At 36.4% G+C, this 19,335-nt stretch overlaps 1 protein-coding gene across 1 annotated transcript in view; it reads right to left on the bottom strand.

The window, feature by feature from the left end:
- The window catches only part of LOC150097640 (serine/threonine-protein phosphatase 4 regulatory subunit 4-like), a 296,902-nt gene that overhangs the window by 2,259 nt on the left and 275,308 nt on the right, over positions 1–19,335 (bottom strand). The window contains exons 15-16 of the mRNA XM_090406964.1: positions 14,535–14,640; positions 1,450–1,575 (exon numbers count right to left, since the gene is read on the bottom strand). Coding sequence (XP_090263090.1) covers positions 1,450–1,575; positions 14,535–14,640 — 232 coding nt within the window. The remainder of the gene's footprint in view (positions 1–1,449; positions 1,576–14,534; positions 14,641–19,335) is intronic.

The raw sequence follows: 19,335 nt of genomic DNA on the forward strand, positions 1-19,335 counted from the left end.
AACAACTCTTTAGTATAATTGTGTGATATTTTGTTAGGAGTTTACTGTCTCAGTATTGTCTCCATGTGTAATTGATTATATTCAACATGACAGCTGCCAGTTTTAGTACTGCACCTAGTCGAACCCACCATTTAAAGATTATGTTATTTGCAATTTAGTTGATGATTTTGTAGCTTGCTACGCATGTACACATCCTGCTGTTTAAAAATGTGGAAAATGCAAGATGGGAATGTGTATGGGTGCATGAAATGTTGGAGTGGGAGGCACTAGGAGACATAAGTGTCTTGATCTTGGGATTTAGTGATGGCAGAGATAGTGATTCGAAAAAGGATGATTTTCAGTTTGTGGATGCCGGTAGTGTGTCGGACGATGGAGAGAATGTTAAAGACCTACATATAAATTTAGCTTTGGGCAGTTTAGTGGATGGGGATGGTTTGTTTGATAGCCACAATTGTGCTGTGAATGTCAACTGAAAGCAAAATGAGGATAGAGAGGTTGGCTAGTATGAGAGAGAGATGAGAGGAGGTGCAAGAGAATGGCATCAGTTAGCAATGGAGAGAAGATGAGAGAATGAGAGAGACAGGGAAGAGAAGAAATTACAGAAAGATGAGAGTGTGTATGCAAAGGATAGAGAGGTGAGGAGGGAGGGAGAGAGAGAGAAAGAAGAGACAGAGATTAGAAGCAGTAGGAGTCAGAGATACAGTAAGAGAAGGATGAATGAATCTGTTTGGTGTGTTATGTATGGAGATTATGTATGGAAATTATCTAGCACCTTAAGACACATTCATATCATTGATAAAGGGATAACATTAAAATACTAAGATCATACACAGACACAGTTGAAAAATTATTTAATTAAGAATTAATTGAATTTAATGTCCAACTGTAATACACTGATGATAGGTCACAATATGTGAATTGAAATATCTTTTATTGCAAGTCATTTTAACTGAGTCCATGTGTGATCTTAGAATTGTAACAAATTTGTATCACAGTGAGATTCAAACTTAGTGCCTTCAGACTGGAGAGCTGAGATGCTATCAGTTGGCATGATGATTGACTAAGTAATTCTGAAGATCAAGACAGATTTTTTAAGGGTTAATAGTTTTACTTAATACAGCAGCTCTTACTATGGCAAAAACCATCACAACAAATAAACAAAAATCCCAACTGAAGCCATATAATGCATAATGCTATTTTTTTAAAAAAAAATCACTATATCAAACACTATGCCTTATATGGCTTTAGTTTGGATTTTAATTTATGAGCAATTACTGCAGTTGACTTTTACTATATGTAGTCCCTATAAGTTTATTATAGTAAAAGTCAACTGCAGTAATTGCTCATTACAAATCGCATGGTGTGATTTATTTATACTTTCTCAATATGAAAAACTCAACTACTATAAAAGTAATGGATAATGTATAGTTATAAATAAAAGTCTGTTACCTGCTAAACTCAGAAGAGGTTTTAAGAAATGTTGCTTAAAAAAGGCTTTTGAAAATATCTCCATAACTAATTCACATGCTCTAATATATAACATCCGTCGATGGCAACTCCTTCCATGGCACAACTCTAAAAGAAGAAAACATTTTCTGAAATCTAAGCAAATTGATAATTCGATACGATAGTCTTCATCATTAGCTACTTATCTTTGAGGTAATAACCAAGAAGCACACCAGCAATAAAATCTTATGATATATTACATAATAGATAAATGATATATGATATATTTTGGTTGCTGCTAGAGGGATTTGTAGTGTGTAGTGTTCGTTGAGAGCTCCTGATAAGATAAGTGTTATTTTAAGTTATCATTGACAGATTTACTTGAATATTACGTAGTTTTGTTTGCTTTGCGTATCTTAGTGTGTCTGTTTGTGTGTTTTTGGTGTTTCATTATTAATTTGATAAAGTATGATAGAAGTGAGTATGGCTCCCGTAAGAAGGAAAATGGCAGCTAGTAATAATGGTTCGCCATCTTTATTCAATAACTGTAATATAAAGGAGATTATTCAGTGTACTATCTGCAAAATGTAAGGTTTGCAGAGTGTGGTTGGTGTATGGTTAGATGATAATAAAGGAGTAAATGTGTGTAAAAAATGTAAGGAAAATGAGGAATTAAAGTGTATTTCAGGTCGTGAATGTGATATTTTTATCAAACTTCAGAATGAAGAAAATAGTGATATGATAAGAAATGGCGAGGTTGTACCAGAGAACTGTGAGGGCGTGAATGTAGAAAGTGTGAATGATGGTATTAATACAGAGCAAATTAATGGTTTAACAGAAAATAAAAAAGATGAGATAGATGCTATGAGTGAGATCGCATTGTTGAGCGGAATGACACAAAGAGCAAAGCGGCAGCTAGAGCGTATGAACAAAAGTCTACTGAGTGTACCAGCCAATAATAAAAAAAGTATGATAGGAAAAATAAGAGTATGTGTGAACTTAAACAAAATGAAGGAGAGAGTGCTGTATGGAGATTCGTTAGTATGAAGTGTGTTAGTAGAGGATTTGACAAAATCGTACCAACCTGGTGTGACCATAAAGGACGTAACTGAGTCTATTAGAGAGCAAAAGGAAAGGTGAAAGAAATGATTGTTGTGGCAGGTATGAATAATTTGAAAGGAGATAAAATGGAAATGACAGAGGACCTGAATGAATTGTTTGAGGTAGCAAAATAAATGAGTGAGAGAGGAAGGATGATTAGTCTTTTGCCACAGTATGACAGTGAAGTGTTTAAAAGTAGGGCCATAATTGCAAATGACTTTATGCGTCAGTTATGTATGATGAGTGGTGTGGAATTTGTGGACGTGTGGAGTGAGTTCGATGGGTGAAAGGATCTATATAAGATGGATGGCTTGCATTTGAATGGATTCGGTGTAAGGAGACTTGAAAAAGTGTTGTTGAATGAAGTGGATGTGCAGAATCAGGGAAACTAGATTTATTAAGGCCGGGGGGGGGGGGGTAGGAATGCAGACCTTAGGGAGGCAGTTGAGTGTATGAATGAGTATAATATGCCCAAGCAAATAAGGACAACAAATCAGAATGGGATAGTTAGTATAAGGCATCAAGGTAGGGATGGGGCTAATGGGGGTCTGAAATTCATGTACACTAATGCTAGGAGTATTAGAAACAAGAAGGAAGAATTTTTGGCCATGATTGGCACTTCCAGACCACAGGTTATTTATTTGGCATTACTGAAACATGGCTGACTGTAGATGATATAGCTAGTGGGACTGAATGTGATGGGTATAGTGTGTTCAGGAATGACGGGGAGAATAAAATGGGGGGAGGAGTATTGTTGATGATAGCTGATGAGCTGCAGCCAAGGAGAATAGAAGTTGAATTGCAGGATAGAGAAAAGAGCACATTTGAGTCCATTTGGTGTGAGATCGTGGCTAGCAGAACAAAATATACAATTGGGTGCTGCTATAGACCAGGTGATGGAAAATATGGTGGAGATAGTATGCACAAGCAAATAGAAGAAATGAGTGGAAGGAGGGTAATTATTATGGGAGATTTCAACTATGGTCGCATTGATTGGAGTGAGGAGAGGACACACGGGAGGAAGGAATTGGATTTTATGCGGTTATTAAGGGATAACTATCTGCGACAGCATGTCATGGAAAATATTAAGGTCAGAGAGTGCTTGACTTAGTAATTGCATCTGAGGAATTGGCTGTAACAAATATGACCACATTGCCACCAATTGGTGAGAGTGATCATAGGGTCTTAACTTGGGAGGTGGCTAAAGGTGTGGAATTTACAATTTAGACAGGGTACATGTGGAATTATCGGGCTAGTAAGTATGACAAGCTTAGGAGTTTGATTAGTTCAGTGCCATGGCATGTACAACTGCAAGGGCTAGAAGTTGATAGTGCATGGGAGGAAGTTAAGAAGTGTTTGCATGAAGCAATGGCTGACTGTATACCTAGAGTCCGAATAATAAATCAAGTAGGGGTTAAATGGATGAATAACACCGTTAAGCTTGAGCTGCAAAAAAAGAAACAACTATGGGGGGAATTTAAGGAGAAAGGTGACCAGCAGGCACATGAACGGTATAAAGCACAGGCCAGAAGGGTAACGAGTGTGGTAAGATAAGCAAAAAAGGATTACGAAAGAACATTGGCCATGCAGGCTAAAGAGAATCTTAAACAGTTTTTTCGATATGTTGCAAGTAAAAGATAAAATGCATATGGCAAAATGATTTTAAAGAATGCCGATATTAGGGAGGTAACTGAATCAGTTGATATAGTTGAGTTACTGAGTGAGCACTTTGCAAGAATATATTATCCGGGTGGTGACATTACAGAAATGAATGAACCAATAGATTATACGGGAATTGTGGTGAATGAAGTGGAGGTGAGTAGTCTATTGCATTACCTCAATGTCAATACATCTGTGGGATTGGATGGTATACCAGCTCGTGTCGTACATGAAGCGGCTAAAGAATTGTCAGTACCCTTGACCATTTTGTTTAATTTGAGTCTCGGGTCTGGGTTAGTCCCGAGGGGGTGGAAAGAGGGGAAAATAGTTCCACTGCATAAAGGAGGTTCCAAGACTGCTGTTGTAAATTACCGACCGATTAGCATATCAGGAATCGTTGTCAAGGTCTTGGAGAAATTAGTCAAGAAAAGAATACAGGACTGGATAGATGAAAATGGGATATTGTATGGGGGACCACATGGTTTTGTGAAGGGTAGATCATGCCTCAGTAACTTGCTCACGTTTTATAACACAGTGACGGCTGAACTGGATAAAGGTAATGGGTTTACAGTGATTCTACTGGATGTTGCAAAGGCCTTTGACAGGATACCACATGGAACTCTAATCAGTAAACTGGAGCAGATGGGGATAGATATATAAGGTTGGTGAGATGGATAGGAGGGTGGTTGATGGAGAGATACCAGAGAGTGGTTTATTCAGGAGTTGAGTCTTTTGGCAAAAGACGGCTTGTGAGTAGTGGTGTGCTGCAGGGTTCTGTTCTTGGACCACTACTTTTCAATTTGTTCATCAATGATATAGGAAAGGATCTGAGAGGAAGTGTTCACTTGTTTGCTGATGATGCAAAGTTGGGTAGAGCAATTGTGAGTGCACAGGATGGCAAAATTTTACAGGATGATTTGGATAGTTTGGAGGACTGGGCTAGGGAAAATGGATGTCAATTTAGCAAAGTGTAAGGTTATGCATTTTGGGGTGAAAAGAATAGCAGCAGTATATCACATTGGTGGAATCATACTCCAGGAGATTGATGAGGCCAGGGATTTTGGAGTGTTGGTGGATAGGGAATTGAAGTTTAGGGGGCACATTGCAAAAGTGGCTAAATCAGCTCATCAAATCACTTGGCTTCTGAAAAATACTTTAACAAGCAGAGACAAACAAGTTATTGTTCCTCTGTATCCAGCCTTGATAAGACCCCATCTAGACTACTGTGCCCAGATATGGGCGCCAGGATTTCTTCTTGATGGGAAGGAGGTGGAGAGGATCCAGAGATGAGTGACCAAAGATGATAGCAGGGATCTGTGGAATGAACCTTATGAGAACAGGTTGAAGATTTGTGAGTTGCAAAAATTGGTCGATAGGTGGAAAAGGGGTGATATGATTGAGACATTCAAATTACTGAAGGGTTTCTATAAGATTAATCCAGAAGATATTTTTGAGAATAGGACTGGTGGGGAGGACTAGGGGCCATACATGGAAGCTGGGCAAGAATGTGGTTAGCAGGGGTGTTAGAGCGCTAGGTTTTTTACTTGGAGAGTGGTGAATGAGTGGAATAAGCTGCCAGAGTCCGTTGTGGGTGCTACGACCATGAATGAGTTCAAGGTGAGGTATGATAGATAGTGTGTGAATGTCGAACAGTTGTTCTTGACAAGATGTTAGGGCCTCCTTCGATGAGTCTGTGGACTCCTAGGAGTTGCCCGGAATAATAGTAATAATAATAATTACGACATCATCTTAAGCTTAAGCCATCAGTTTATAGAATGACAGTGATTAAAAAGAATGATTTATCACGGTTTGAATAATTATGTTTCATTGAAGAACAATGAATAAGACTATCTCATTAAACTTCTTTAGTTGAAAAGATAAGATCTTAATGTTAAAAAAAATTATTAAACTAATATAAATAAAAATAATTAAAAGCTGATTAACTTTTTAATGTTAACATTAGCTTATTTCTTTTGAGGATTATCATCATCAGATCTCCATAGATTCAAAAGACAGTGTGGGAGGTTCCACTGTCTCTCTCTCTCTCTCTCTCTCTCTCTCACATACATACACAAAATGTATTCCTATTATTATTATCTGAGACCTCCAGGGAGTCAGGGATTCATCGAGGGAGGCTGTAAATTACCCAACCCAGCTATCATACCTTCCCTTAAATTCATTTAAACTAGATGCACTCACTACCCCAAGGGCAAATTATTCCACTCACTCACCGCTCTCTGGGTGAAAAAACCTACCTCTTACCCCTTTCTTGACTGTGAACCAACTTTACTTCCATGGATGCTCCCATTTCTCTTCCCACCTTCCATATAACAAAAAATCTCATCATTTGAAATGCTATAACACCCTTTCAAAAGTTTATAGACCTCTATCATATCACCCCTCTTTCTCCTGTTAACCAGAGTCTGCATTGCACATACTCGCAATCTGTCTTCATAATCTAAAGCCCATAATCAAGATATAATTTTTGTAATTCTTCTTTGCACCCTTTTCACAGCTTCTTTATCCCCTTGGAACCTGGGAGACCAAAACTGCACATAGTAATCCAGGTGTGGTCTTATCAAAGCCTTATAAAGAGGCAAAATTACTTCCTTATCTTTACATGTCAAGGTTCACTTCAACACAGCAATTATCCACTGAGTTGTATTTGCAACTTTTGCTGTGTGACCTTTCAACTTTAAATTCTTATCCACCAATACACCAAGATCCCTTGCCTCCTCAGTTTCTTGTAGCATGACCCCGCTAATATAATATGCTGCTGGAACTCTAATCATGCCAAAGTGCATAACTTTACACTTACTAACATTAGATTGACAGCCATTTTCGTTTGCCCAGATTTCCAGTCTATGCAAATCATTTTGTAATTGCTAAATATCAACAGCATCCCTGATTGCCCTGCCTATCTTCGTATCATCAGTACACAATTGCAAATTTGATGATAGACCCTGCCAGATGTCGTTAATGTATAAATTGAATAATAATGGCCCAAGGACTGAACCCTGAGGTACACCACTGGTTACCTTAAATCTGGCAGATTCACACCCACTGTATACCACTTTTTGATATCTGTCTGTCAACCAACCCCTGATCCAAGTCAATAGATTATATTCCAATCCCATATTCTCCAGTTTATGCAACAGCCTATCGTGTGGTATCCTATCAAATGCCTTAGAAAAATCCAACATTATCATAGTGTATCCATTCCCTTTGTCCAACTCAGCCATAACATTGTTATAAAATATGAGCAAATTGCTAAAACATGACCTTCCTTTAGTTAACCCATGCTGTTCCTTGCAGAGTATAGAATGCTTGTCTATCTACCATTTTCTGTATGCGAGTTCTTACCAACTTCTCTAAAATCTTCACTACCACACCAGAGATACTAATAGGTCGGTAGTTAGACACATCAGTTTTTGCACCACCCTTGTGCAATGGAACTATTATACATTCCTTCCATTCCTGAGCTGAGACTCAAGTTATACAAATGTGTGAAAGGCCAAGCCAATTCAGCTGAACATTCCTGTAGCAAACAGGTTGATATTCCACCTGTCCCTATTGACAAATTCTTATCCAGGTTATGCAAGAGCTCTTCAACTTCATTTTCACGAACCTCTAACTCTTCATCCAATGTAGCAGTAGCACTGTGCACCATGCTATATACACCTGGTTGATATATCTTAGCAAAGTGAGCACTCATTAACTGAACAATCTCCTTAGCTTCAGACACTCGTGTACCATCTGCACTCAATAAAGTTATTCTTCCACATTCATTCTTTCTTTTGCTTGTGCCATAACGATAAAATTCTTTTGGAGTGCCTTTAGCTTGCATGGCCAATTTCTTTTCATATGTTTTAGCTTTTCTCACAATACTCGTTACTTTTCTGGCCTGAGCTTTATATATTTCATAACTCCTCTCACTCTTATTCTCACGATACTCTTTCCACATCATCTTCTTCTCGTGGATTTCTAGCTTAATAAGGCTGCACATCCATTTAACATCCAACCTATTTACTCTTCAAACACTAGGGGATACATTCAGATACCACCTCATTCAAGCACTTTTTCAAAGATTCCCATGCATTGCTGACATTTTTTCCATTCAGTAACTGATACCATGATAGTATCTGGTATCAGTTATAACTGGAACAAAGATAGTATTCTTTTAAGTCGATCGTAATTTCCAGCTTTGTGGTTCAATATGTGGCCTGTTTTAATCGGAGCTTCAACACGAGTAGATACTTCCCAAGAAAGAACAGCATGATCACTGTCACCAATTGGTGGTAAAATAGCTATATTCTTGACAGAGATCCCTTCTGACGCTATGAGCAATTCCAACACTCTTTGACCTCAAGTTCCTTTTTTCACATGCTGCTTAAGAAAGTTGTCTCGCAACAATTCAATAAATTCCTGTTCTTTCTTATCATGAGATTTCTCTTCTACCCAATCAATGTTTGGAAAATTAAAGTCACCCATAATGATCATTCGCTTGGTACCCATAAGGCTAAATTGGTGCCATGGAGGTGCCTATACATATAGGTACCTCCATGGAGTCCAAAGACCCAAACTATCCATACAATCTATCATACCGCTCCTTGAACCTGACAAAGTGCTAACAACTGACTCTGGCAACCAATTCCATCTATTCATAACTCTCTAAGCATAAAATCTAGTCCTAATGCCCCTACAAACCACACTTTTACTCAACTTCCAGGGATGACCTCTTGTTCTGACTCATCTAGCAAAGTGCTGAAAAATTTCCCTTACATCAATCCTGTAAAATTCTTTCAGTAACTTAAATGTTTCTATCAGATCCCCTCTTTTTTGCCTATCAACCAACTTCTGTAGTCCACACACCCTCAATCTATTCTCAGGGAATGTTCCAAAGACAACTCGCCATCTTTGATGCTTGCATCTGAATCCTCTCCACCATTTCCTTATCCCCAAGAAACCCAGGAGACCAGACCTAAGCACATTAATCCAGATGGAGACGTATCAAGGTCTTATAAAGAGGAATAACAACTTCCTTATCTCTACTTGTTAGTTCTACCTCAGCAACCTCAACAATATGTCCTCTAAACTTCAACTCTTTACCACTAAACTCCTAGCTTCATCTATTTCCATCAATGTGGTACACAGTGTATAATTTATTTTCCCAAAATGCATAACTTTACATTAAACCGACACCCATTATTCATTTTGGCAAATTCTGGAAACGACAACAGTGTTAGGAATAATTATTTTAATTTCTCAACATTTCAACTTTCATATTAAGGTATTATATTTTCTATTTTTCATATTTCACACACACACACACACACACACACACACACACACACACACACACACACACACACACACACACACACACAAAGATAAGCTATACAGTAGTTTCCTCCTTATCCGTGGGGGGATATGTTCTAAGACTCTTACAGTGGATACGTGAAACCATGGATAGTACCGAACCCTATATATATATTTTTTTTTCCCTACACATACATACATATCGATGATAAAGTTTAATTTATAAATTAGGCACAGTAAGAGATTAAAATAGAACAATTAGAGCAATATACTGTAATAACAGTTATGTGAATGGAATCACATAGCAACCTCGGCATACGATTTTTTTCTTTCCTTATGAAGTTGAGAACTTTCATCTTTTCACTTAAAGAAAGCACTTTACAGCTTCTCCTTGGCATATCCGAATTGCCAGCATCACTATTCTTGCACTTTGGGGCCATTATTAAGTAAAATAAAGGTTACCTGAATATAAGCACTGTAAAATTATAACAGTTGATCTGATAACTGAGATGGCTACTAAGTGACTAATGGGTAGGTAGCACATACAAGAATGGTCTGAAAACTTTCGGCCTAACAATGAAAACACGAATTTATAATTTCAAAATTATTTTTATTTTTCAACATTATCTCCCTTAAGACTAATACATTTATTCCAGTGATGCTCAAGAGCCATTATCCCATCCCTGTAGTGGTTCTTAGTAAGATCTGCAAAATACCTCTCTACAGCTGCAATCACCTCCTGATTCAAAGAAAAACACTGACCAGCGAGGAGGAGTTTTAGTTTTGGGAAGAGATAGAAGTCAGAGGGGAGCCAAATCTGTTAAAGAGGGTGGATGTTCCAACAATTCATAGTGCAGATCTCTTAATTTTCCCATTGCCAAAACACCTTTGTTGGCAGGTGCATTGTCCTGATGAAAGATGATTTTTTTCTTCTGCAAACCAGGTCTTTTCTCACGAATTTTTTCATCTAGTCTGGTTAAAAGATCAGAATAATATTCCCCAGTTATTGTTTTACCCTTTTCAAGTTAATTAATAAACAAAATGCTTTTAGTCCCAAAACACCGATGCCATGACCTTTCCTGCTGATGGAACCGACTTTGTCTTCTTTGGCGCTCAACAATTGGCTTATGTCCACTGTTTTGACTGCTGTTTGAATTCTGGTATGTAATGGTGAATCCAAGTCTCATCCATAGTAAAAAAATCGATGCACAAAATCAGTTTTTCTTGTTAAAATGCTCCAATCACTGTTCAGAGATTTTCATGCGAGTGCATTTGCTGTGAGCAAGTGCAGCACCCATCTTGTGCAAAGTTTTTTCATTTACAATTCTTCATGCAAAATATATCTTACATGTTCTTTTGAAATGCCTATAGTCTCAGCAATTTCACGCACTTTGATTTGCCGGTCATCCAATGCCATATTGTGCGCTTGATCAATGACTTCTGGTGCTGTCACACTTTTTGGACGTCCTTCTTCTTCAAGGCTGGTACGGCCAGGTTTAAACTTGGCAGTCCATTTCTTAATTGTCAAAAACGAAGGAGAAGAGTGCTCATAAACTTTTATGAACTTCGAGTGAATTTCTTTTGGGGTTAAATCTTCTTTTACAAAGAATTCTATAACAGTGTGATGCTCAATTTTATCCATTTCAAGGGATACAAACAACACTTTTGCTTCAGACAGCTGTATAAAACAAACTATTTGATAGAATGACTTGCAATTTCACATGGATACTTATGAAAGATGTACCAACTTAGACAAAAAAAATCATGCTGATGGTGTTGCCATCTATGGTCGAGGCCGAGAACTTTTCAGACCACCCTCGTACAGCACAGAGTGGATATGCTGGACAAAGGGATGATTCACGCCCTAGACGGGATGGCACGAGATTTAATCATGCTACTCAGAACTGTGCATAATTTAAAACTTATGAATTGTTTATTTCTGGAATTTTCCATTTAATATTTTCAGACCAGAGTTGACTATGGGTAACTGAAACTATAGAAAGCAAAACTGTGGATAAGGGGAGAGCTACTGTATTACTTTTCAAACAGTATGCCAAAGTGACAATGATTTGATTAACCATTATTCTATCGGCCTGACTAGCAAAAAAAAACAACATGCACGTGCACGCGCGCGCACACACACACACACAAAAAAAAAAAAAACACCACAGAGCTATATTCTATTTATAACATCATCAGAGAACAACTTCATATTAATACTTTTAATAAGCAAAATTAGTGGCCTAATCAATAATTTAACGTTTGTCTGTAAAATAGCTGTAATATCTTTTGTAATATACGTTCGCTATATTCACTACTCTTCTTTGTCTTTGGCTTTTTCATTATTGTTTTGGTCGGCCATCTTAATTTCTGACTGCTGCCATATATATGCTTATACTTTATCTTATCTCCCATGCTCTATAGTCCAGGAAATTTGTTTATCAACTGCACCAGTTAGATTATATGTTGAGTGTGAGAGTATAAGTCATTAATCCAAAGACAATGCAGATAGCATTTTCGTATTCCACGCTTTAATCTATTCTAACTTTAAATCAGTCATGGCAAATAAATAAAAATCTTATATACTTCTCTTACACAGGTTTGAATTTTTTAAGAATAATGCATTGACAAATTACAGTTCAGTATGTTGTTTACAAATCATTTATTTAAGCCTAAAGAGTATTTACAGTAAACACACATAGTTACAATTTCCTTGGTACTCTAAACTTTAGTTGAGAGCTAGTTTAAGATCTAAATATTGTTACTCAATCATGAGACATATGCTGGTTAAGCCTAGATTACCAAAACAATACAATGTCTCATTTTACACACAATCTTTACATACTTTCAGTAATGCAACTACTTGCAAGTCTCTTTTAGGAGACAGTCCTTAACAATCTAATGTTCCACAAGAAACTTCTTATCTTTATTTCTTTCTTTGCTCAAGAAGATGTCCGTCCTTTTCTTTATTAGATCCTCATTATAGCGACGATATGTAGCTCCTCTCCTTCCTGACGACTCGACACAATGTCTGCCCTCGTGGCAGTTATCTAAGTAGATGAACAAAGCTTCTCTTTCACTTCCCTGACCACAAATGACAATGATCTTCAGGTAAGGGAAGGCCTTGAGAACCAACGAAGCTTCTATTTCACTTCCAAACCACGAATGGCAATGATCTCAGGTAAGAGAAAGCATTGAAAATCCTTTCAATGGTTAAAATTCCTTTCTGATGAGGTGCCTTATATAGGCCTAGATTTCCATTTTGCACATGCATATGTTTCTTGAAACTGGTTATGTGCTCACCTTCAGGTGTGTTGACGTCACTTTTCGCACACTTTTCAAATTCCTTGTCACTTGTTGATCTTTGGATATGATGATGTCATTCTTCACAGGTCTCTGTAACTTTTCCACTTATGGTAATCCTCTTAATTCTTTACTAATCTTACTGTTAGACTTGCTGACTCATGTGCCACATTACTGTAACAAAGTATAATAAATTTAGTTTAATCCTTTATCCAAGTGTGAGCAAACAAAGTTTGCACCTGAAAGTATCTTCAGGACTGGGATAAGGTGGTACAACACCGGGAAACTCGTTGCAAAGGTGGAGTAAGCTAACATCACTCCTATCTCAGTATCTCCCATAATGCAAAACGCATCTCCTTGCATTATGGGAGATACTGAGATAGGAGTGATGTTAGCTTGCTCCACCTTTGCAACGAGTTGCCCGGTGTTGTACAACCTTATCCTAGTCCTGAAGATACTTTCAGGCACAAACTTTGTTTGCTCACACTTGGATAAAGGATTAAACTAAATTTATTATAGTCTAACCAAGTGAAAAATATACTGTAACAAAGGCTGAACACAATAACTTACAAAAATTATTATTTCAATGAATATTTAACAAATCTTTTTAGTACATTTTCCTGAATTAAAAACCATGTAAAGCCATACATCATAAGTAACGAAATTACTTATCATGAGAGATTTTACAGTTATATTAAAGCTAAGATACTAGATTAATTATAATTAACTCTTAGACCAAAAGGTTATGTGAGCAGAATATGTGCCATCCATATTCTTCTAATTTTTAGATTACCATTATTGTTAAGATTAGGGCGGTTGATAAGAATTTCAACCACTCTAATCTGTTTTGGTGCTATGTAAAGAACAGGTGCTTTTACAGTCAATTCTATGTAGAGTATTCAGGGCATAATCAAAGACCAGTGGAGCCCATTCTCTCTCTTTTTCTCATTCCCATAACTTTCTCTCAAACTTCTTGTTCATCTCTTATCTGTCAGCCTTTCAAATCTTCTAATCTCCCCTTTCATGAGTCAACTCATTTTTCATACCTTCCACCTTCTATATCTCCCTCCCCAAGCATCCTATTCTCACTCAAGATTCATTGACAAGGTCAACATTATCCTTCAGATCTGCTAGTCAAGCTACCTATGTCAAATCCATAACCACCTCATGTCCTTCCTTTCCCTCGATCATTCCACTTGTAATTCTCTCGTTTCCATAGCACCACTCACTGCCACTGATTCTTGAGATACGGATATCAAAATCACCAAACTACTCTCATTGTCTTTACGTTTCAAGCAGACATGTCTCTCTCCCCCAATTCTAACTTGTGACATTTTTAAATGACAGGAAGTGTACATGTTACGGGTATGCTACAAAATTTTGTATTAGACTTCACAAAATGTAATCTTTAAATGGTGGCAGGGAGGATGACAGAAAATCAGCAAAGAGAGGTACAGATAAAGAAATGCCATAACACACAAAGCCAATATATTAAAAAAAATTACTTTAAACTCAAAAACTTCCAAATAAAATGCACCACACCCAATCACTACCAAATCAGGAAAAATTATGTATTAACTATTCCCAAAATTAATTTAACATAATTTAAAATTCATTATCAAATTCCTGATATGTACCCTCAGGGATTCATTGAATTTAACTAATTAATAATAACTAATAAACATAAAAATCAAGAAATCTCTTACCATTTATAAGCTGTACAATAATACCATGTCTGTGTTCAAGTTTTGGGGTATTCCTTAGGAATACTAACAAACTATACACAGCTGCAACACGGCAAGGAATTGGTCTCTAAAGTAAAAGATAGATTCAATATCATTCAATAGCAAATGATGAATTTATTTTCTATATAAAATGAAAGTTTAACCAAAAATTATCATTATTACAAAACTTTCATGGAGCTCCAGGACTCGGCTCAGGTAATGCCTACTACAGATCTTAATTTTATTCATTATTATACCTTTTGCTATTTTTCATGATAAAAATCAACTCACTTCTTTGCTGATAATGCATGTGTATTTAACATGCAGGAATGACCATTTGCTCTCTCTCTTTTTCCCTCCTCATCTGCTGTCATGAAAAATTTCCCCTAGATCCATTCTATAATATACCTTAACCAACTTATATGACTACAATTATCCCCTCTCTCTTTTCTGCATATTTATCCAACACAATTTACATTTCCTTCCTCAATCGTCATAGTCAACATTCCACATTCTTTATTATATGATTCCGTACCTCTTTCCTCCTTTCCATGGAATGTGTTTAAAATAATTATCAGCAGATCTTACTTCATTAGTACTCCATGTATCAAGACTCCTCTCAACACTGCCACAATTATTTTTCTGCTTAAACACTTTTCTAATGTTAATTCTGAATTTCAACTTCCTTTACACAATTACTCTAGATCCCTTGACTCTTCATTTTCTTGTACTGCAGTTCAATCAATATAATACACAGTGAAATCTGTTCAATTCAAAATCTAAAACCTTATGCAAACACTGAATTGGCATCCATTCAGTTTTTTTTTTTTTTTTTTTTTTTTTGTCTATGATAACAGAATGTTCAACTCTTCTTGAAGAGATATTACAATAGTCATTCCTTATCTCAGCTTCTGAAACTTTGCATGGTTGGTTTGGGTTTGGTTTGACAGCAATTACTGCTAAAGCAACTAAGGCTATGAGGCTAGTGTGTTGCATCTATTAACTGCATGCTTTTTCTGGATGGTTTGCATGTTTTGCAAGATTTCATCTTCTGTAAATAAATAGATATCCTCTTTTATCCAAACCATTCATCATATAATTATTCATTATTACTACAAAATTAAATACCAGAAAACATGTGACAACCTTCTGATCACTTTCTTTGTCTTATATTTATACTTTTTTTTTTAATCTCCATTAAAAAGCCATCCTTCTATTCAGGTTACTAGCCTATTAACATATGGATTCCATTTTGTGCAGTGACCAGTAATCTACATGGAATTCTATCAAGTACCTCTCAAACACTGAGGAATATGACATGAAAATACATGTGATTATTCCTTACCCAATATTAACAAAATTCTTTTAAAATGCAAGTAAAATAATAAACTAATATCCCTTTCCTCAATAAGCAATGCCATGTGTTCTCCTCCACAGAGTCTTATATTCTTATCTACCCAATCTTGAATTTTGACCTTAACAAACTTCTCTAAGATCTTATTATCAACTTATAATTCTGTGCCTCACTACTGACACCTATCTTTGTGCAATGGGAACTGCATTTAAAGTGTTTCCAATTCCTGTGCATAGTCTTCCATACCATAGTGATATTCTCATCGAACTCACTGCCATATTTACATAAGTGATTCAATATTTTATAACTTTTAGCTCTCACATCCACCTCTTCTTTTTCATCTGTTCCTATGCCTGCATCAGAAATCATTCAATAATTTCGTTTGAATTCAGCAAAATTCTTCTGTTTAGCGACCACATAACAAGGTTCCTAGGATATCCATTTGACCTGCTCTATTGGCTTCCTTTATATTCTTTGTATTCTGATTTGGTTTTATTAACATATTTTGTCCTTCTTGTACTGCTCACATATTTGATAATTATTTTTGTCCTGTATGTCTCAAATAGCATTTTCTATTTCTGAAGTGCTTGCTTGATGACAATTTTCCATTTAACTTTCAACCAAATTATCCATTACATCTGAGAATTAAATCTGGAATTGTTATTTTTCAATATCACTGATTGATTCCCAATAAACAGCAACTTATTTTATTTTCTTTCCAGTTTCTGTTCTTTATATTCTATTCCAGTTGTCTTCTATTCTTTCAATCATCATCAGAATTCCTGATATGTACCATCAGGGGTATGCCAGCAAAGGTTGGTCGATTGGTAGAGTCTCCACTACTAATGGCTCAAGCAAAAAGTTAAGCAAGTCTAGCACGGTTAGTAGTTGAAAGTGGTCCAATCGTTCGATGCTGGTGGTACTCTGCTGAGGTCTGACCATCCTCATAGGATTAACCTCGGCCTGTAAACTGACGTATGTCAGACCTCTGTACCCTCGAGGGCACATGGGGGATATGACAAGACATCCTCAGGGGTATACAGGATAATTATGATAATACTACATGAAAAAGTTACACCATTAATAACTTCTGATTAACAATTTTCCTCCAAATTAATTTTATCTGTTAAGATTCCAATATTATCAGATCTTACTTTTTTACTGTATCAATCTATCCACATCTTGATCTTCCTCTGGGTCTTTTCTCTGCCAACCTGGCAAATAACTTGTTTTGCTATCTTTCCTCTCCCATATTTAAGTGACCATACCATCTGAGTTAGCTCTATTAACACATTTCTGAATGCTAACATTGACAAGTTCTTTCCTAATATCCTCATTTTTAATGTGATAATGCCATCTGTTCATTCCACTAATCTTTCTCAGGACTCTCATATCAGAGGTCTTTGATCAAGTGTTTTATTTCTAACAAAGCTCTCAGATCCATAAGTTAAAATTGATTTGAACACTGTCTTGTATACAAATAATTTAGTGTTTTGACTAATTTCTTTCTTATTCCATACAAATGTATTCAGCTTTACTAATTCTGTTGTCTATTTCCATATTTAATTTACCATTTTCATTAAAAATTGTGCCTAAATAGCTGAAGTGTTTTTCTTGGTCTATAGGTTCACCATTAAGGATACAGCTGATTTTTTCAATGTTTCTGCCTATTTTCATTGTCTTTGTATTTTTATTGCTGATTTTCATAGCAAATTCATTACAATAGTTATTCAGTTTAGTCAGGAAATCTTACAGACTTGTACTGGATTTATTCAGAAGTATAATCATTTGCAAAAAAGAAGAGCTAAGATTAATATCACCGATTTTGATATCAGATTTAATACCACTTTCCTTCATAATGTGATCCATATAGATAATAAATAACAGTGGAGATAATGTGAACCCTTGTTGTACACTGATTTAATATCAAACCATCTTCCTGTACTTCCTTCAATTCTAACTGTGACTTACAATTCAAATAAAAACTAAGTATTGCTTGATATAATGTCCTACTGGCAACATACAACTGTAACGTTTTGAATAGCTTTCCTCTTGACAACTTGTCATGTGCCTTTTCCAGATCAACAAAACTTAAATACAAATTCTTGTTATATTCCCAAGATTTCTCAACTATTTGTCTTAAAATGAAAATTTGATACTGACAACCTCTGTTTGGCCTGAATCCAGCTTGTCCTTCACCAAGCTTCCCTTCCACAATTTCTTCATCTATTCTTTCAACTTCCTGCTAATTCCACATATACCAAAGATGTTGAAGTTTTTTCAGATCTTTGGCTAACTCCTACAAATGATGGCACTAGAGCAACTAAAGTTAGAACTGCACCAGCCTTGAAGATGATCCAAGTGAAGGATGTCCAAAAAGTGTAACAACACCAGAAATCATTGATCAAGTGCACGATATGGCATGGATGACTGGCAAGTCAAAATGCATGAAATCTGAGACTATAAGCATTTCAAAAGAACATGTAGGATATATTTTGCATGAAGAATTGCATATGAAAAAGCTTTAAGCAAGATGGGTGCCTTGCTTGCTCACAGCAGATCAAAAATGCACTTGCATGAAAATCTCTGAACAGTGATTGGAGCGTTTTAACAAGAATAAAACTGATTTTGTGCATTGATTTATTACTATGGAAGAGACTTGGATTCACCATTATTGATTGCTGTTTGAATCCAAACAGCAATCAAAACAGTGAACAGAAGCCGGTTGTTCAACGCCAAAGAAGACAAAGTCGGTTCCATCAGCAGAAAAGGTCATTGCATCGGTGTTTTGGGATGCTAAAGGCATTTTGTTTACTAATTATCTTGAAAAGGGTAAAACTTCTGGTTTGCAGAAGAAAAAATCATCTTTCATCAGGACAATGCACCTGCCCACAAAGGTGTTTTGGCAATGGGAAAATTAAGAGATCTGCACTATGAATTGTTGGAACATCCACCCTCTTTCCCAGATTTGGCTCCCCTCTGACTTTTATCTCTTCCCAAAACTAAAACTCCTCCTCGCTGGTCGGTGTTTTTCTTTGAATCAAGAGGTGATTGAAGGTGTAGAGAAGTATTTTGCAGATCTTACTGTGAACCACTACAGAGACAGGATAATGGCACTGGAGCATTGCTGGAATAAATGTATTAGTCTTAATTTGAAAAATAAAAATAATTTTTAAATTATAAATTCGTTTTTTCATTGTTAGGCAGAGAACTTTCGACCGCCCTCGTATAGATGAGAGAGGGAACAAGACATTACATCTGGAAGATGAACAGGCATGTGGTAAGCCAAAGGTTAGAGTTTTTCTTCTGGTTAGCAGTGAGTATAATGGATCAGCTGTGAATAATTTAAGGAGATTTGTGGCAAGTTGCCAGCCTGGTTGACTGAGCAGGTTTCATACCAGCTCTCAAACCAACAGGCTGCATTCCAAT

This window comes from Typopeltis vanoorti, chromosome 17 (genome assembly GCF_054136105.1).
Source record: "Typopeltis vanoorti isolate ZY-2024b chromosome 17, IOZ_Tvanoo_1.0, whole genome shotgun sequence".
NCBI lineage: Eukaryota > Metazoa > Arthropoda > Arachnida > Uropygi > Thelyphonidae > Typopeltis > Typopeltis vanoorti.